General features: G+C 40.5%; 1 protein-coding gene across 1 annotated transcript in view; it reads right to left on the reverse strand.

Annotated features, from left to right (window-relative positions):
• Positions 1-8,578: 8,578 nt before the first annotated feature.
• Positions 8,579-21,146, reverse strand: part of LOC147693265 (pepsin A-like) — a 42,454-nt gene continuing 29,886 nt past the window's right edge. Inside the window, exons 6-9 of the mRNA XM_086933659.1 lie at positions 19,800-19,916; positions 15,705-15,849; positions 12,291-12,389; positions 8,579-8,832 (exon numbers count right to left, since the gene is read on the reverse strand). Coding sequence (XP_086789785.1) covers positions 8,695-8,832; positions 12,291-12,389; positions 15,705-15,849; positions 19,800-19,916 — 499 coding nt within the window. The 3' untranslated portion in view covers positions 8,579-8,694. The remainder of the gene's footprint in view (positions 8,833-12,290; positions 12,390-15,704; positions 15,850-19,799; positions 19,917-21,146) is intronic.

A 21,146-nucleotide genomic window follows, 5' to 3' on the forward strand; every position in this document is an offset into this window, starting at 1 on the left:
GGGCACATTGTCAGTGCCCACCCCTGCTGGTGGTCATACTGAGTGCTCTGCAGTGCCCATGCTAGTTTTACAGCTGCCCCTCTAGGCAGCTGCAACGTGGGGGCACAGTTAGTTAAAGCATCCCAGGGTACCCGGGCCCTGGGATTTGTTCATCTCAGCTGCCCCGCTTGCAGAGGGCAGCTGCACCGAGGGGTAATTTCATTTTGAGAGCCCCAGTGAGGCCCCGAGGGCACAGTTGTGCCAGGGCCTATTTGTGTGTTCCCAGCTGCGCCGTACCAGCGCGGGCAGCTGCAGCGTTTATACCTATGTGTTCACAGAGCATAGTGAGTGCCCAGGCCCACAATTGACATCAAAACTGCACAGAAAGTAGCGTCAGCTGCAACGTTTAGGCTACAGTTCTTTGGGGACATGGTTTGAGAGAGAGGAATGAGATGCACTCCTCCGCGTCAACGCAATTGTGCACGTGCAAACTATGCTGCATTGGCAGCTGCCTTGACATTCTGGACTTATGGCAATTCAGCCCCCTTGAGAAGGCCAGTTGGTCAAAGGGGGGGGAGGGGGGCAGTGATTTAGGTGACGTAGGAAATGTGATGCTCTACTATGATTCATGCCTCTAGATGCGTTTAGGGGTGAGATTATGTGCCTAATGTGTTTATGCTGGTGAGGTTATTTCCTACTACGAGTATACCCTAATGTGAGTGATGCTTAGGAGGTTAGGGTCTAAAATGATAGTGATGAGGTTGGCGTATAATGTATTTTGCTCTAATGTGATACTGTGCATAATGTGGTTTATGTTACAGGATGATGCTGAGTACAGTGGTTACCAGTGATTACTGGTTCTACTTTTATGATATGTCTTACTTTTACTAAGTCCACTTTGTGATGTTTCAGACAGTGGTCCAGTGGGCCCTGTCAGATGTATATAATCCCTTGTAGATATGACCTAGTGCCGGTGGCACAATGTATATAATGTGAGTACTATTCTAATGGGTTATGAGAATACAACGGGTATTTTTCATATAACCTTGTGTGGAGTTCCTTTTGTGGTGTGCCTAGTATGTTGTTGCTGTGTGCGTGCGCAAACGCTTTACACATGGCCTCCGGGATAAGCCTGACTGCTTGTGCCAAGCTACCAAGGGGGTGAGCAGGAGTTATCTTGGCTTGTGACTCCCTTGCCCTGATTAGAGTGGTGGTCTCTGCCTGGCTTTGGTGCAAGCCTTAGCCAACTAGAGATCCCATTTCTAACAGGGGCAGTGTCAAAATGAATGGGTATTGCGACTAAACACTCACTGCAACACCCATTGTACGTTCCTTTCACGCTAAGTGTAGCATGAAAGTGTGCCTTATTCATAAGGCGTTGTTAAGACACATGAAGCGGCTTAGCACTGCCTTGTAATAAGGCAAAGCCTGTATTGCCACAGGAATGCCTTTAAAAGTGATGTTCCTGTGGCGATAGGGGCTTGTAATTATGGCCCAAAGGTTCTTCTAGATCCAGCCACCTAAATATTCTTATTCCCAAGAGGAGCTATTTCGTTAGTTGAATGCTCTAAATTTGGGAGTTTGTGTTTGTTTCGGACAGGTCCATGGACATGTTCTGGTTCACTATCCTGGCTCGAGCCAAATACTGTTTAATGTCTCTTGAGATCCTTGCCAGAACAGTTGTCATGTTTGGAATGATTTGTGGAAGAGCTTCAACCTTGCTGTCTTGTAAAGCCCTGGGGCGTTCCTCCTATGGTGATTTCTGACTTCTTTATCAATGGGTTTTCCTAGATTCATTGGCACACAGGCAGCTGTTCTTAGGGAGTGGGTCGGATCTGAACAAACTAAGCTGAATTACAGTAAACAAATGTGATGGATGGAACACTTGAGTTAATCTCAACCACCAGTAACTACTCAGATTTACATTCCAGTCTATTGTTATTTGGCACAGCATGCCTCCTCCGTTTGCATCCAGCCATATGCAAATAAGTCTTGATCCTGCTCCAGTAGGAACAGTCCAGGCCAAACGTATGGGCCAGGTCCACCCTTAACTATATCAAAAGCAACCCACTACTCGTTTAGCCCTTATAAAATCTCTTTCGTTAAGTTTAGATTGGTTTCGGTGCATAGTGTGGACAGGACACGCATCTGGGCATACTCATCCCACTTGGGGGGACATGCTCAAGTCAAGTAAAGTATACAGAAATTGATGGAGGGAATGCTTGAATGAATCTCAGCCACTGGTAATTACTCGGGCCACACCCCAGTCCCTTGCAATTTTGCTCACCATGCCACTGCAGTCTGGACTCAGCCAATGCAAATCCTCACCCTGTTCCAATAAGAACAGTCCATGTCAAACTGTCCCCAGGTCCTCCTTGAAACAAACACAAAAAAAACAAAATTGGTTTCCCATGCTTGTGTCTTGTGCTGTTTTCAAATGAAATGAGTATACTTATAATAGGAGGAGGTACCATTCAAGAGTAAAGAAAAATGTTAGGATTATTTCCTCCCGGAGCCTCGGATTAGAGAGCTGTGTTGTAATTCTATATGTCATCAAGACACTTTGTATTTTTTTTACAAGATTCTGTGACTTTTCCCAAGAGGTCATATTTTTGCATATTGTCTGCATACATGAGCAAATATGCCTTATTCTGGTCTCGTAGATGTGACGTGGAATGCATGTCAAAGCTAAGAAGTGCTGAGGATAGGGTCTCTTCTCCTGTTATGTTATGAAAGTGAAGTTTTACCTAGTTAAGTTCTCTGAGTTGGCAAAAAAGGGTATGTCTTTGCTCAACTTTTCTATGATGACATACCATAGATTTTGAGATGTAGAGAGACAGAGAACAGTATGGTAGGTCTGTTGTTGCTGCATGTTCTGTCTTATGAGATAAGTCAAGGCTATGTCACACAAACTGTACAGAGTTAAAAGCAATTGTTGTGAATCCCAGAGGGTTCTTGGTCTTGCTTCAATCTGTGACTGGTCTGCTGTTGGGTTTGTGGTCCAGATTTAAGTCCAACGTTATCGAGAATCAGACATTTACTAGTATATCTCCTGGACCCAAACCTAACGAGCACAGATCTGGTTGAACTATTATCTGTGATACTTCCGTGCATGCAATACTTAAGATATCGAAGAATTTTGGGCAAATTACATATCTGTTTGGTCTGTTTCTCACCTCTACAAATGGTTTTCAACACACATCTCCTATCAATGTGGAAATAACTAGGCGTCGATTCAAAGCTTTGGTGGCTGAAGATATGAATTGGAGGGCAGTTTGCACACATTGTCAAGCCCATGGTCAGCCAGCAAGAGGGTCCAGTGGCTTAAGAGATGATATGGAAAGTCAGAAACAGAGGGGCCAAATTACATGTCACAACATTTTTAAGAAGCATAATGGTGCCCACTCTGCAAAATGTAGGCTGTGGCATAAGGTGGTCACTTTTGACATTTTGTAGGATTCCTTGATATGATGCGGGTCAACCTGGCACAGTAGTGACATTTCTGGCATACTGTGGACATCTAAAGTCATACTGTGGACTTCTAAAGTCATACTGTGGGTGTCTGTAGAGATCTGTATTCACACTGTGGACTTCTGTAGTCATACTGTGGACATCTGTAGTCATACTGTGGACATCTGTAGTCATTCTGTGGACATCTGTAGTCATACTGTGGACATCTGTAGTCATACTGTGGACATCTGTAGTCATACTGTGGACATCTAAAGTCATACTGTGGACATCTAAAGTCATACTGTGGACTTCTATAGTCATACTGTGGGTGTCTGTAGAGATCTGTATTTACACTGTGGACATCTGTAGTCATACTGTGGACATCTGTAGTCATACTGTGGACATCTGTAGTCATACTGTGGGCATTTGTATTCATACTGTGAACATCCGTACTAGTCTCTACTCATACTGTGGACATCTGTAGTCACACTGTGGACTTCTGCTGTCATACTATGGACATCTGTAGATATCTCTGGTCATACTCTGGACATTTCTTTTTTTCTCTGAGTTTTATATAGCGCAAACATGACCCGAAGGTATCAAAGTGCTTTACATGAGTACCTGTTGTGTTACAGATGGACACTTTTTTTTGTTAGGCTTGGGAAGATTAAGTGATTTGTCCACATCACAAGATGTTGAGCATCCCTGCCGAGACTCACGTGGTTTCCCAGCATTGAGGTTGAACCACTCTAGCCGCAAGGCCACATCCTCTCCTCTATAGACATACTATGGATGTCAGTAGCCCTACTGAAGACATCTGTACTCATACTGTGGACATGTTTAGTCCACTTTAGTCATACTGTGGAAATCTGTATCATGGTTTTGATGTCTGTAGTGAATCTGTGGACATCCTTATTAATATTGTGGACATCTGTAGTAATAATGTTGATATATCTGTAGTCTTCTGTAGTCATGCTGTGGACATTTATACTCATATTGTGGATGTCTATAGTGATACTGTGGCCATCTGTAGTAATGCTGTGGACATATCAAGTCATAGCGTGGACATATGTAGTAATCTGTAGTCATACTGTGGACACCTGTAGCCATACTGTGGAGGTCTGTAGTCATGGTTTGGATGTCTGTAGTGATACTGTGGACATCCTTAGTGATACTGGGAACGTCTGTACTAATACTGTGGATGTTTGTATGATACAGTGGACATCTGTAATCATACTGTGGACATCTGTAGTAATAATGTTGACATATCTGTAGTCATCTGTAGTCATAATGTGGACATCTGTAGTAATGCTGTGGACATATCAAGTCATACCGTGGACATCTGTAGTGATCTGTAGTCATACTCTGGACATCTGTAATCACGTTTGTAGAAATCTGTAGTCATACTGTGGACTCCTGTAGCCATACTGTGGGCATCTGTGGCCATACTGTGAGCATCTGTAGTGATCTGTACTCATACTGTGGACATATGTAGTCATACTTTGGACATTAGAAGTAATGCTGTGGATGTCTGTAGTCATACTGTGGACATCTCTCGTGATCTCTGGTCATATTATGGACATCCGTACTCATACTGTGGATGTCTGTAGTGATACTATGACACATGTACAAATTCTCTGGAAACTTGCAGTAATGCTGTGGATCTCTCTAATCACATTGTTGATATCTGTAGTCATCTTTAGGCATACTGTGGACATCTGTAGTCATACATTGGACTTGTATAGTCATATTGTGTGCGTCTTTAGTGATCTTGCGTCATACTGTGGGCATGTGCAGTCATACTGTGGGCATGTGCAGTCATACTGTGGGCATGTGTAGTCATACTGTGGACGTCTGTAGTAATCTGTAGTCATAATGTGGACATCTTTAGTCGCACAGTGGATGTCTGTGTCATAATGTGGACATCTGTCGGGACATACTGTGAACAGCTGTATGAATATGCTGTCATACTGTGGACATCTATAGTCATACTGTGGATATCTGTAGCAAGGTAACTAGTCCCAATATCGACAAAAAAAAATTGACTGGAGAGAATATTGAGTTTTTTAATATAGAATGGACAGAATATCGAATTGCAAAAATATAGTGCTGCAGAATATCAAAATGCACGTAAAAAATATCGGTTTCCATAATATCAAAGTTAGTAATATCGATTTTTTTGTATTTTAAGTGTTAGTATATGTGTTAAACGTATGTTTTATTTTTGTCAGGTATGTTTGAATTTTGTAAAAGTAATGAAGTTTATGTTAATAAATGCTTGTGTAATTTAATTCTGTAGCCGGTTGCAGGTTTATAGGGGAATAGGGTGGGAAGTAATTTATTTATAATATATATTTTTTAGCATTATTCAGAATTAATTATATGTTAAATACTTTTTTGCGTAATTTAAGTCTGTAGCGGTTTGTGGGTTTATAGGGAAATATGGTGGGAAGTAATGTATTTGACATTAATTCATGTATTATTGTATTACTTAATAATTTAATATTTAATAATGTATGTTTTTAAGTTTATTAATGTATTACTGATTAATTATAAGTTGATTGATAACAATTAATAATTGATTGGTAATTATGTGAATTGTGTATTTTTTTGTTTAATAATAAGTAATTCATTAGATATTAATTATTAACAATTAGTTAGTGAATATGTTAATTGTGTACTTTTTTTATCAGTGGGTTGAGGGTTGATAGGGGAGTGGGGTAGGAAGTACTTTATTTTTATCTAATTTTTATTATTTGTTACATTATAATTTGTTTAAGTTATTTTATAGTGTTAATTGTGTGAACTAATTTAGATTTGATTGTTGTTAATTGTAATAAGTTAATTCATTAATTGTTAATTATGTTAATGTATTAATATGTTACAATATTGTAGACAATGTTTATAGGGGAAAATGGTGGGAGGTAAATTCATTTAAAAAAGTTATTAATTGTTGATTAATTTTAGGTATATTGCAGGAGTGGGTATATTAAATGATTCCCTTACGCTATCCAACACTTTCCATACTGTTCCTCTCACTGGAGTGGGAATAGTAATCTTTAACCATCCTCTATCCAACGGTTTCTCTACTGTTGCACTCACTGGAGTGGGAATAGTAATTTTTACCCACACGCTATCCAACATGTTCACTAATGTACCACTTGTTGGAGTGGAAATAGTAATTTTATCTTTTACGCTATGCAATCTTTTAAGTATTGTTATATTTAATGTAGTGTCAAATATTCTAAAAAAAACGTATTATATATAATGTATTTTTATATTTATAGTATAGATTTATATATATATATGTATATATATATATAATTATATTTAAAAATGTGTTTTTAACATTTAATTATTAAAAATATTGTTTTTTATAATATTATTTAGTTAATATATAAGTAGTGAAAATAAAAATTCATGTTCATTTTTTTATTAACTTACAATTTGTATTTATTAATGTTAAGGTTATTTAAGTATTTTTAAGTACGTTTTACTTAATTATATGTATTATTACATTAATTTTACAATATTTTTAAGACATTTAAAAAAAATTGATATTTTAGCAAACTATATTATTTACAACGAGATTGAGGAATCGATATTGTTGTACTTATCTGTTTGTAGATAGGAATTAGATATTCTGGTAGTCGATATTTTGTCACCGATATTTTTGTAGGTCAATATTTAGCTCCTCGATATTCTGTCAGTGATTCCTGAAGTAATCTGTAGTCATAATGTGGACATCTGTAGTCATACTGTGGGCGTCTGTAGAAATCTGTGGTCCTACTCTGAACATCTGTAGTCATACTGTGGATGTCAGTAGTCATACCAAAGATATCTGCACTCATACTGTGGACATCTGTAGTCCACTGTAGTAATATTGCGGACATCTGTAGTCATGGTTTGGATTTCTGTAGTGATACTGTGGACATCTGTAGTCATACTGTGGACATCTGTAGTAATAGTGTTGATATATCTGTAGTCATCTGTTGTCATACTGTGGACGTCTGTACTCATACTGTGGATATCTGTAGTAATGCTGTGGCCGTATCAAGACATCAGTAGTAATCTGTACTCATACTCTGGACATCTGTAATCTTACCATGAACATTTGTAGAAAGCTGTACTAATACTGTGGGCACCAGTAGTCATACTGTGGACGTCTGTAGTCATACTGTGGCCATCTGAACTCATAATGTGGTCATCTGTACTCACACTGTTGACATCTGTAGTCATACTGTGGATGTCTGTACTCACACTGTGGATGTCTGTTGTCATACTGTGGACACATGTAGTGATCTCTATTCATATTATGGACATCTGTAGTCATACACACTATGGACCACTCTAGAATTCTGAAGTCATACTGTGGACATATGTAGTGATTTGATCTGTAGTCATACTATGGGCATGTGTAGTCTCACTGTGGACATTTGTATTCATACTGTGGACGTCTGTAGTCACACACTGGAGGTCTGTAGCCATACTCTGGACATCTGTAGGGACATACTGTAAACAGCTGTAGAAATATGAAGTCATACTATGGACATCTGTAGTCATACTCTGGACATCTGTAGTAATGCTGTGGATGTCTGTTGTCAGACTGTGGATGTCTGTACTCATCTTTAGTCATACTGTGGACATCTGTAATCATACATTGGACGTTTGTAGAAATATGTAGTGATACTCTGGACATCTGCAGTCATCTGTAGTTCTACTGTCGACATCTTTAGTCATACTGCGACCGTCTTTATTAATCTGAAGTCATACTGTCAACATCTGTAGTGATACTGTGCACTCTGTAGTGATACTGTTGACATCTGTAGTCATACTGTGAATGTCTGTAATAATCTGTAGTCATACTTCTGACATCTGTAATCATACTGTGAATGTCTGTAGTAATCTGTAGTCATACTGTCGACATCTGTAGTCATACAGTGGATGTCTGCAGCAAATCCATGTACATGTTTGTCATACTGCAGGCAGTTGCAACATGATGCTGGCCTGACCTGATGATGATCAAACATGTCATATTGTGGGCATCTTAAGCACTGTAGAGACTGGGGTTTCATTGCTGGATCTTTCTGCATTTCTGGGTTAAGTTCAACCACCATCTTTCGACAGACACAACAACAGAAGAAGGAACTTATGCTTCAGAATGGCTGTTTATTCACTTGAGACCATATTGAGTATACACAGTCACACTTTTTAAAATAACAATGTTGCCTACTCCATAGTCTCAGGCGTGCCAAGGTGCTATATTCAGGCGGCGGTGGCAAAGCCAACATTGTTGTTAGCTCTGTCGAAGACGGTGTAGTACCCCCTCATGAAGACATCTCCAAGGATCCAGGTATCCGGCAGGTTGGAAGGGGACAATATGAATTTGGCGGTGCAGGTGTTCTATCGAAGGACAGAAATAACATAATCTATTAGTAAGATCGACTTCATGATTCGATCAATTGATTATGTACAACTGATTTACTCCTTGTCATGTGTGTTGCTGCCCTGCAGGATATAAAATGAAATGTGCTTTTCCATCCACATGCACTGTGTCTTTTCATGAATGGGTTAGTGTGGAGTCAAGCATTTGTTTAGAGCTCCTTAAGTGGGCAATTTCACATTGATTCAAGCAGGGTGCTCTGTACACAATATTGCCAAGATATAGCGACCATTGCCCAAGAAAAGCTGCAAAATTGTCTCTCTAATGCCCGTTTGGTTCAGACTGTGGAAGAGAGAGAGAGAGCGAGAGAGAAATAGAAAGAGAGAGAAAAGAGAGAAAGAGAAAGAGAGAAAGAGAGAGAGAGCGAGAGAGGAAGAGAAAGAGAGAAACGTGAGAGAGAGCGAGAGAGAGAGCGAGAGAAAAAGAGAGAGCGAGAGAAAGAGAGAGAAAGAACGAGAGCAAAAGTGAGAGAGAGAAAAGAGAGAAAGAGAAAGAGAGAGAGAGCGAGAGAGGAAGAGAGAGAGAAACGAAAGGGGAAGAGATAGAGATAAAGAGAGAGAGTGCGAGAGAAAAAGAGAGAGAGAAAGAGAGAGAGAGCGATAGAGAAAGAGAGCGAAAGAGAAAGAAAGAGAGAGCGAGAGAAAAAGAGAGAGAGCGAGAGAAAGAGAGAGAGAGAGCGAGAGAGGACGAGAAAGAGAGAGAAAAAAGAGAGAGAGAAAGAGAGAGAGAGAGAGAGAGCAAGAGAGGATGAGAAAGAGAGAGAAAAGAGAGAGAGCGAAAGCGAAAGTGAGAGGGAAAAGAGAGAAAAAGAGAGAGAGAGAAAGAGAGAGAGAGAGCGAGAGAGGAAGAGAGAGAGAGAGAGAAAGGGGAAGAGAGAGTGAGAGCGAAAGAGAGAGAGAGCGAGAGAAAAAGAGAGAGAGAAAGAGAGAGCAAGAGAGAAAGAGAGCGAGAGAGAAAGAAAGAGAGAGCAAGAGAAAAAGAGAGAAAGCGAGAGAGAAAGAGCGAGAGAGAGAGAGAGCGAGAGAGAAAGAAAGAGAGAGCTAAGTATCAAATGAAAGTGACTTTGCCCGATAGATCTTATTTGTAGGATGAAGTGGTTTTGAACACGGCCTTTTTGTGAAACCCATTATAGCTCCCAAACTCCTCTCCATCATCAGTGCTCTATTCTTCACCATATTTTCCCAGTTCTGTTTGTTGTCGAAGGAACCCTTAGGTACGAGAAGGAATCTACCACCTCTAGTTTCCCTTTCGCCTATCATAAACTTATATGCTCTCTTTACCACAGGCCTCCCTACTACAAAAGACTTGTCTTCATTGACCCTTAAGCCCAAGGATGTCATGAAGGATACAAAGGCATTTGTTAATCGCTGTAGACCACCCCTGTCCATGCAATTAACACCACATCATCAGCATATGCGAGAATAGGTACCGTTAGGGAGTCAAATATGGGAACATCTCTTGTTGCTCCTCAGAGTGCGGCTTTGATACCATTCGTATATAAAGAAAATAAGAATGAGGCAAGGACAAACCCTTGTCTGACACCCCTTCAGATCTTAAATGGGGGAGTGCATTCCCCCTGTTTCCCAAATCTTACTCTCCAAGTGGCATCAGAAAGAGTTGCCGGATAAAACTAATGATTAAAGGCTCCACCCCCAATTCAGCCATTGGTGTTCAGAGTTGGGAGTGGATCTGCCAGTCAAATGCTGCTCTGAGATCCATGATAGCATGAAAGACCCTGACCTGTTCTGGCTCTAGTATATTTATCAATCATCATGGTTAGATCAACCCTGATCTGTGTTGCCTCTCCCACTCTGGACTCCATATTGGGCCTGCATCAGAATACCTTTTTCCTTGTTCCCATTCTTCCAGGCTATTTAGAAGTAGGCGGCCCATTAGTTTTGCCGTGGTATCCAGCAATGAAATTGGTCTATAGTTTTGGGACTTTTCTTTGTCACCCTTTTTGAATATGGGAACAATAATCCTAGTTCTCCATGAGGTCAGTGGGTTAGATTCTACAATTTCATTACAAATATTAGTTAGTAATGGGATCCATAAGTCTTGGTACCCAAAGATAATAACAATGGGGGCCACATCAGGTCCCGGTGCCTTTCTATTGGAGCCCTTTGCCAATCCCTACTAACCTCCTGGATTGAAAAAGTCAAGGGCTCCCTCGGAGGGGATTCTTCAATTGGGCATTCAGTTCCTGAGATAATATTTTAGTCAAAAATGTGTTCGAAATGGCCTACACATTGATCCTCACTAACGTGAGAATCTAGAGAAGGATCTGTCATACTTTTAAAATGAGGAGCGTTAATCACTTTCCATAAATGTTGACAATTCTTGGAGGCTGCTGCTAACTCTAAGTTATGCCATGCCTCTTCTCTTAGCGCCTTTTCCCTATCCTTCCTAGCCGGCCTATGCAGATTTTGCCGGGCCTTGGAGCAAGCTTGATCAAACGATAAAGATAAAAACATACAGAACAGAGGACAACGGCGGGAGGCAGCACAGTTATGAGAGGAGACAAAACAGAGTGTCGAGATAGAACAGAGATATACAATGGTACAGAAGACATGAAAGAGAAGAAAGAACTAAGATGTAGGATGGGGCAAACCAGAGAGCAATGGAAGATGACAGTGCAGAGATGGTAACTAAATGAACACAGAGATAGGATGATATTGAACACAGGATGACGTCAACAGAGAGATATAGCAGAGAAAACAGGAATATTTGTTGAGACAGACCAGAGAGATAGGAGACTGGGGTGCAGATACAGAGAAATTTCAGTAATGAACCACTGAGAATAGTGGAAGAACAGAGATATGGAAGGAAACAGACAAAAAAGATATAGGAAGAGCAGAAAAGAGAGAAAGAGTTGAAAGAATAGAGGGATGAGATGAAAAACTGAAACTTAAGGAGGAGGAATATAGATATGTGAAAAATAGAGCATTAAGATAGAAGGAGGAAGGAGAGACACAAACAGAGATTGGAGGGGACAGCACAGAAAGACATGGGAAAAACCAAAACAGAAGAGTGAGATAGGAGAATTAACAGAGAACAAAGGAGTGGGAAAGGGCAGAATGGAAAGAGATGTAGGAGACGCAGCACAGTTGTAAGACGACATAGAACACAGATTTACTATACAGAACAGAGCGGTAAGGTGAGACCCCACAGATCGAAGGATATGTGAAAAAGGAGAAACAGAAAATAGCAAGCAGGAGAAAGAACAGGAATGTGTGAGGGGATTAACCAAAGAGCAATGGAAGGGGACAAAGATGGTAACAACGTTGGATAGATTTGGGGTAAAGTTAGAGAAAACTCCAGCTCAAGCAGCCATGTTATGTGAGCTGTGGATCACCCTTCTGAGAGAAGAGTGGTGTAAGGAGATTGAAAGGATGGAAAGAGCTTGACTATCACCTACCGGGTTGATGTAGGCTGTGGCAGGCACGTTGAACGCCTTCCCGTTGAAAGTGAAATACAAGTCCGGTAAATCACTAATAGTGTAACAGTCAACACTATACTAAAGTTTAAGAAGAAGAGAGAACATTTTATCATAAGTAAGATGGAAATATCATAGATATCTTCTGGCAACAGAAAGGTAATGTTAATAATTTGAAGTTGTTTAGAAATGGCAAGTCAGACGCTCAAACAATGTATAGCACTGCTGGTATCAAACATGGAATTGGGAAATGTGTGGCAAATGACCCCTGCAGAGCCCAGCCGCTGGCCATCACGAAACAAGGGGTGGTTTCTAGTATGATAGCCTCTTTGCTTTTAAATTCTAGATTCAAATTCAGTTGCTATAGTGACCTGGTGGTTCCATCGGGCCCTGGGGGCCCTGGGAGTAGGCTCACACTGGTGAAAACACATGGAGCTCTGTCTGGCTTGAGTGAAAAGTAGTGGTTTCTGAATTCATCAATCTGTACCAGTGGGAAACTGTTAGACATAAATAGGATCTGTACCAGTGACAGCCAGTTGGTTACATCTTCTGTGCTGACATGCTGTCAGATTGTGTCAAAATTAAGAAAGCTGGATTGGGATCTCTTTTATAAGTACTCCCCTTATGCACAGTTGGGTGTTGGGCACTCATGTAGTATTAACAGAAGGGATTTTAGGTTCAGGGAATAGAAAAGGGTGCTCTGCCAAATGTGGACGCTATTAATTAGGGCCGGAATGGTTTGGATGTGGTGCAAAAGGGTGAGTGGATAAGCCCTATAACCCAGGTCGGAATTGTAACTGGCGGAGCGACTACCCTAAATACGCCTACTCCATTTTAGCCCTGATGAGTCGCAGGAATACTATCCCACATGTGACGAAACACGTGTCGGCTGGTTTGTCTATGAAAGCATTAAAAAAACGAAACACTGACGGACTGTACAAGACACAATTTGTTTTTTATTCATTTAGGCTTTGTGTTGGAATGTACATGTGTCAATACCCACATCCCTCTTGAATTTTTATTTATTGTGTGCATGGGTATCCAGTTGCTAATGTGTTGGGCACTCATGACTGGGTTGGGCAGGCCCTGAGGTCAGCACCCCAGCTGTGCACAGCCAAAGAAACTCTGCCAGGGTGTCACTCGGGGATTGGGAATATAGTCTGGTTGTAGGTGAGGCCCTGGGTCAACCCCCACACTATGCACAGCAAGAGATGGTGCTCAAGCAGGGGCAGGGTTGTACTTAGGGTTTTTGCCACCCTGGCAGTACCAGTTATAGTACTATCACAAAGAATAAGGCAAATGGGTACTTTAACAGTACTATGAGAGTAATGCAATACCCAAAAATCTTTGTGGAACAATTTTGAATAAAAATAAGATGTATACTTCTGAGACTAAGATGGCTCTGGGAAGAGCCTTTTTGTTCATAGTGCATTGTTCACACTAATTGGTAGAACAGGATACATTCCTGAAGTGTGCAATCGTCTAGATGTAGAGAGTAACACAGAGGACCCTCAATCTTCAGTCTTTCATCAGATTTATTATGATAACAGGAGAAACAGGAATACATGAATTGAGGACTCAGGATGGTCACTCCAACTGACTGCAGGAGTGTTCCAAGCCATTGCGCAAACATTCTGTTGCATGTAATACACGGAATAGTTGCCCAAGTACAAATTAAGATTCCAACATAAGTATATAATAACAGTGCACCAACATATAATACACAGACACCACAATTCCTTTAATCTGTTAAAAAAAACATTCCCTTCTGCTGTCAGATACACTTTGCCTCTTCTGCAGGTATCAGGCATGTCAAAGCGGATGTTACTGTGGCAGATTAACCCTTTGCAATAGTCTCGGAGGAATGCCAAAATCATCATGACATCATGGTGCTCATAATTCGAAATGCTTTGAACCACAGCCCGCAGTTGATGCTAAACAATGCCATTTTTAGTTGGCTGAGGATTTACTATTCAGTGAATAGAACAGATCCAAAGGCTTAATTACAAGCCTCTCTCGCTGCCGGCGCTTCACTTTTAACATGGGAATAAGTGACACGCCTGCAGCGCGAGGGGATTGTTAGCCCCCCAGTGTAGTTTAATTTGTGATTTTCAACTTGGACGGCGCTTGGACGCCCTTTGGCAGCAATTCGCGCTCTACAAATTTACCTTCAATTCAATTCAATTAAATTCAACTTAAGTACAATTGGAATTTATTTAACTATGTATTAATAAATACGTTTGGAAAAAAACAGGGATGAACTGGAAAGATTAAAAAAGCCAAGGTAGCTGGCAATGTGTCAAGAAACAAGAAAAGACAGCAGAGTAACCAAAAAGACAGTGTTGTAAAGCTACCTTTGTTATCTTTCACTTTTCCTGCACTTTGTGAGGTGCAGAAGTGCACTGCATAGTGAGTGTGGCATTGTATTGTGTTATGCTGGCATGGCCAAAAAAATGCAACAAGTGCTTTTAACAGCACTGTGCTGGTAGCAGGTGTTTGGGTGCAGCAGGGAAGGTTTAGAGACAGACCTATCTGTACAATGGAGGTCAGTTCAGGATATATTACAATGATTTTTGAAAGGATGAAGGTTTTAAACCATAAAGAAGTCTGAGACAGCATTCGAACTTGAACAAACAACACAGCAGATTGGATTTGAAGGCAATTATCCTTTAAACCTATGATAAACTAGACGCCACGGGTAATCCCAGCGTATGTTAACATCGGAATATAAAGGAGATCGTTTCAGCTATTTTTGACATGTATACACAACCCTGAGTAAGTCCATGTTGGAAGAAACACGTTGGCTGGGCTGATGTATGCATATCGCATAAGACTGCAAATAAAGAATATTGAAAAAAAGACACTTCGAGACTCCATGTTCAATATTTTTTAGATTTTGTGGATTTTGAGATATTGATTTATTTCACAAACTAATTGTGTATAATGGTATGCTCTTTTTCATTGGTTGATTCTTTGGAAAAATCATTTCTTTTTATTGTGACTTCTAAGCGGTGGGGTCACAAAAGGTTGCGCATTATAGAGTAACAAACAGATTGAGAACTATTATACCTGTGCAGCCTGATTGATACAAATGTCATGTATTATGGACATTAGGGACTATATCACTACAATATAGTTGAACAATAAATCACTAGATTAGCTTTGCTATCTAGGAGAAATAAACGCTGCATATATAGATGGAATATGGTTTGTAACTGTCAGTTTAAATGTATTGAACAATCAATGTTATAGTGATGCTTTCTGATCGAAATAATCATTTTTCATTGACCAATGGATTGTTAAACTGTCGGCATTTACAGAAAGCAATTGCTTCCAGCTGAAATGTCTGTTAATTCTACTATCACACACCAGAAATGGGAAGCTATAGACACTTACCTCCAGATTAGAGTCCAGAGTTGCTCCAATAACACTGAGGATATTTGCAATTCCAGATTTGGGACCAGAAATCATAGTTGTTCCCGAGTCCACAATAGCTTGACATCCTCCGTCGCAGGCGATAATGTTTCCATTCATGGAGACGCTGAGTTTGGAAGGAAGATACTAATATCAATGGAAGCTCTCAAGAGGCAAATAAAAAATTAAGTAAGTCCTTAATATCCTCAATTCTGAGAAATAGATCTAGCATCTTTAGAGTTTCTCATCCTGGTAAGGGAAGTACCATCACCTGATCTGGGCACCTCATTGGAGAAAAAAGTCACATAATAAAACATCTCATGTACATACACATTTCAAACAGTATCATATATATCGACAACTCATCCAGGAACACATGCCCAGGCAGAACCTGATATATCCTTTTTTGTTTTCTAGTTGTATTACTTTGTTATGAATTCATTCTGCCTTAGACTATCTCCAGAAGTGTTGTATATCCTAACCTCAAACATGTAATCTTCTGTAGAAATAGAGATCTGATGAACAGGGCTAAAACCTGCAATTCATATTTGAGAATGTTAACCCTTTCCCTACACTGCATTCCCTACTAATTGGATGCAGAGACAAACTCCTACTTCCCAGAATCGACAGCTGCCCAGATTGCAAAAGAGGGTTGGTTGGTTTTCATTGAAAAAAGTGGTGTCCAAATTGTGCTTTGGGCCCTTTCCTAATGTGGGCGCTAGACCCACCCATAGAAGTGAGGTACATTTTGTATTGGGTGATGTGGGGGGACACCGGATGGGAGCATAATCTTTGAATCCCTGCACATTCTGTAGTTTCGGTTACAGAAATTTGGGGAAAATATTTATTTTTAGCCAAAATGCTTCTGGGTAGGAAAACCTGGGGCGAGCCACGCAAGTCATGCCAAGGTGGACTTCCATGGGTGTCTTGTTTCCAGACTGCTTCGGCTGGTTTCACTAGGTGCCGGCTGAGCTAGGGCCAAAAACCTACACCCACCCAAATTGTAAAATAAAATGGGTTGGTTTTACTTTTCACTGGAGAATTGGAAGTGGCCATTTTGGGTAGTATCCTGCCGTGAGCACTAAGCCTAGCCACACAAGGAGGTATGATTTGAATTGGGAGACTTGGAGGAATGATAAATGTAAGAAATCTGTGGATTCCTTCAGATGCCAGAATATTCCCTCCCAGAAATGTTGAGGAAAATGTGTGTTTTTAGCCAAGATTTGATGTTTTCAAGCTCGTGTGGGTAGGAACACCACATGAGAACCATACCGGACAACCCCTTGTATCTAAATTCCAGAAATGTCTGAGTTTAGTAGGTTTTCCCAGGTGGTGGCTGAGTTAGGGCCAAAATTCTGCAGTTAGCTGTATGGATACTGTGTGTTAGAATGCCTCTTGTATATTGCAGATCTCTCAACAAAGTTAGATGAGCTGACAGCACATGCCCCGAGCTTGGGTGAACAACAAACTATCAAATATTGCCAGAGATGCCCCAACTTCAAAATGGCAGCTGTCTTTGATTGACAAATGTGAGTCGCATTGTAGCCTGCCCTTTCCTTTGACAAGGTAGATAGATTGGCTTTGATAACTGGAGAGAGAAAACCACTATTAGAACTGTTTTTCCAGGAGGAATATGACAATAAAACTGGAAACGCACCACAAGGGGTTAGCAATAGCTCCGTCCCAGGGAAGACGGGTTCTGATATTTTGGATTTGGGCAGAGATACGCACTGTGCGATTGTTTCATGCCATTCCACAAGGAAGTGATGTAACAATGGTTAGGGCTGCCCTTAGGAATTTTGGCCCGATTGGTTAGGGAGTTCTTCCAATTCACAAACCTGAGATAGGTATAAAGGTGTCAATCCTGGATCCTTTCCTCTGAGCACTTCTGGACCTAATAAGGAAAGAAGAATGGCTGCTCCTGTTGAACCTGTCTTCCTCAGAAAAGAAGGCTGCATCTGCTGAACCAAAGACAGAACTTCAGAGGGAAAGGTTTGTTATCCTGCTGTTGACTTTGTTGAGAGACCTCAAGGGCTGAATCTTTTTTCACTTATGCCAATGACCAGAAAATGGACTCCAAGGGCTCATTGACTAGCCTTCTCTTAAAGTTCCAGGACCTACAATGCTTAAGAAGTCCTGCATCGGCAGAGCCCAGCTGACCTGTAAAAAACTGGAATTGCCCAAGACCACACTCGTGTGCTCTTGGTGATAGAGTTTTAGTCCCCGCAAGGTGCCTAAAAGTTCCAGGACCCATGGCTGGTGTTATAATTTACTCTACCTCCTGTAGGAATTGCAACCTTTGTGTCTAGAGCTCAAGGATAATGTTTTTTTTAAAGAACCAGATGTTCATATGCTACTGCCAATCAGCACACTATCATTGTCAAAGCCCCGGGACACAGACTTCAGATTGCTATCACTGCAGAGTGTTGCAGGTTTGTCAATAGCCTTCAGTTCTGGCAAGACCAAAGGTTGGTACCATTCCACTGGACTTCACTCATTCACCTACTTCAAAATGCACACTGAAGTTGCAGATGACTCAGTCAACTAATCCATAGACAAGGAAAAGAACCAGAAAAGTTTCTAATTGTGAGAGTCAGCATGAACTTTGACAGTGTTTTATAAACAGTTTTAAAAAATCTTAACTCTGGCTCCCTTCAATTGAGGTTCATCTTTTTGATGTCTGTTTAAAGATAAAAATTTATACTAGTTTTATGAATTTGGAGTGGGATGTTTATTGTGCTGTGTCTCTTACTTATTACCATTTAAGTGCTGATAACTGTTTACTCGGATGTCCTTTCAATTAAGGCTGACTGCTCAGTGCCGCAGCTACTCAGGACAGAGCTACATTTTAAATTAAAGTAACCTAACTAAACCTGAAACAAGATAGTGAATTTATTCCTTGGTGAGGTTTCTCAAACACCACAACTAATAATCGACTTTCTTACAACACTCAATGTTCATTCTTTTTATAGTCGGTACACAATGAAAAAGCATTGTAGGGTTTTTGGGTAACCTACAAAGCCTATATATCGCTGAGTCCAGAAGTGTCTGATGGACATAACTGTAAATTGTTTTTGAAAATAGGCCATTGTGACAAGAACTTACAGATGGAAATGCAGTCACATATAGCTGTTTTTTCCCACTCATTTTCATTATTCTTTTATTTCAACATGTAGTTCCTTTGAGAAAATCTTCCAGGATCTACACAAATGACCCCTTGCTGAATTGAAGATTTGGTCTACTTTAAAAAAATATATTGGGCCTTATTATGACTACGGCTGTCCATTGGCCCACCGTACTTATGGGCACTGTCCACCTGCTTATTCTGAATAAGGCAGTCAGACTGCCACAGAACCACTGCTACTGCAGCCGTGTGAGGCTGGTAATATGCTGGCCCAAGCATATTACTATTTTCCTCCAAAGTTTTTATGCGATTTTGTCTTAAGTTAGGATTTTGTCTCAGGTTAGGATTTTGTCCTAAATTATGATTTTGTCCTAAATTAGGATTTTGTCTGAAATTAAAATTTTGTCCTAAATTCGGATTTTGTCTTAAGTTAGGCCTTTGTCCTAAATTAGGAGGATTTCGTCTTAAATTAAACTTCAGTTTAACTGAAGGCAAAATCCTAACTTAAGACAAAATCCTAATCTAGAACAAAAAATCCTAATTTAAGACACAATCCTAACTTAGGACAAGATCCTAATGTAAGACAAAATCCTAATTTAGGACAAAATCCTAACTGAAGACAAAATCCTAATTTAGGACTATATCCTAATTTAGGACAAAATCCTAACTTAAGACAAAGACAAAATCCTAATTTAGGACAAAATCCTAACTTAAGACAAAATCCTAATTTAAGACTAGTAAATGCCTTCTGTGAATACCAAAAGTAGTAAGTTTAGGATTTTGTCTTAAGTTAGTTGTGTGAATCGGGCCCTGAGTTAAAATTTTCTTGAGATCCCGCTGTTTGTATTTCCTAATTTAAAATATTAACTTTTTTGCAATTTGATTTATTTTGTATTTATAACTAACAGCAGGATAAAGCATCCATTCATTCATTCATGCTTTCATTTGAGTACCTGTCCATATTAATCTGCCAGTATCGCTCCTTGGAGACTGGCACCCAGTAGATATTTCCAAGGTAATATGAGGGGTCAATTGCACCAAAGGTCAGCATACTTCCACTTTCTCCATAGCTGTGAAGATAAATTAGAGAACATTTCTCAATAAGACAATCAACTGATGACGTTTCTAGAGTGACCTTTCATGTAGATATGGTGATTTCATGTAGCTCACATGTGCACATCCACACCACCACGGGAAGAACCGAAAAACATCACAACTGCACCTCCGGTCCCACTATTCCTTCAAAGAGACCAAATCAACACTCAAAACTTGGGGCATGATTCATCTCAGAAATATCACCCCTGTAAGCACATCAGCAGCATCTTTGATAAACACAATTCATATATCAGCTACTTATGCAACGCATAGGAGACATCTCACTATGCTGCGCAAGTCTGCCATTACTATCAGCCCCCTCTGCTACTAAACCATGTTTTATACCGTGCTGCACATCACCTCACGGATACTTCAGAGTGCTCCAGCATTGTGCAATACCAGGAGACTTATCATCTAAAAGGCAAGGCCTCCATCAGCTATTTCTCACACAATGCCAACATTCCTGTGGCATGGTCTACGCCTCTTCTAAATAGATGTCAGCAGCTTCATCAAGCTCTGAACACAAGACCAGGCTCTGTGAGTGCCAGGGTTTTGGACCCTCAACTCAGATGGACCTGCCTCCCTATTTCTAAGGCTGGCCTAAAGGCAGTTTTAACTGTTTTGCCAGCCTCATGTTTTCTAAAAACACATGAAACAATATATGCCTACATATAAAGGGGTTCCCAATCAATACTCTTTCACCATTATTCTGTTGTCTTATCACTCACATTACACTCCCTCCCACCCAAGCAGAGGATATAAATCAAAAGACCAGTCCTCTCCAGCAGGGGGATGTTTTCACTTTAAGTGACTGTGTTTGCCCTTGCACTTCAACAGATACACCTAAAATTACTTCCCAAAAATAGACATTTATTATAAATATAAATGTTCATTCCTCACTATAAACCAGCTATGGTATATTTTAGGCATGGGTGGAATTTGCGTAGTCGTGTTCCGCAAAGTTCCGCAAAGATCTAAAATATCTCTGTGAGCACGTGCCATTGTTCTGCCTGTTATCGATGCGGTTTTCCTGTTCGGGGACACTAATTGCGTGCTAGGGGGGAAATATCTGGTGAACTTGCCCATGTGGTCCCCAATTGGCACAGCCATATTGTTTCACTTGTCTCACCCGTTTGCGATGCGTGTTTACTGTTCGCGAACGGAGATGTCCGATGGCGCATCAAAATGCTGTGTTCACGATCGCA

The sequence above is a fragment of the Lissotriton vulgaris genome, chromosome 8 (assembly GCF_964263255.1).
Source record: "Lissotriton vulgaris chromosome 8, aLisVul1.2, whole genome shotgun sequence".
In the NCBI taxonomy this organism is placed as follows: Eukaryota; Metazoa; Chordata; class Amphibia; order Caudata; family Salamandridae; genus Lissotriton; species Lissotriton vulgaris.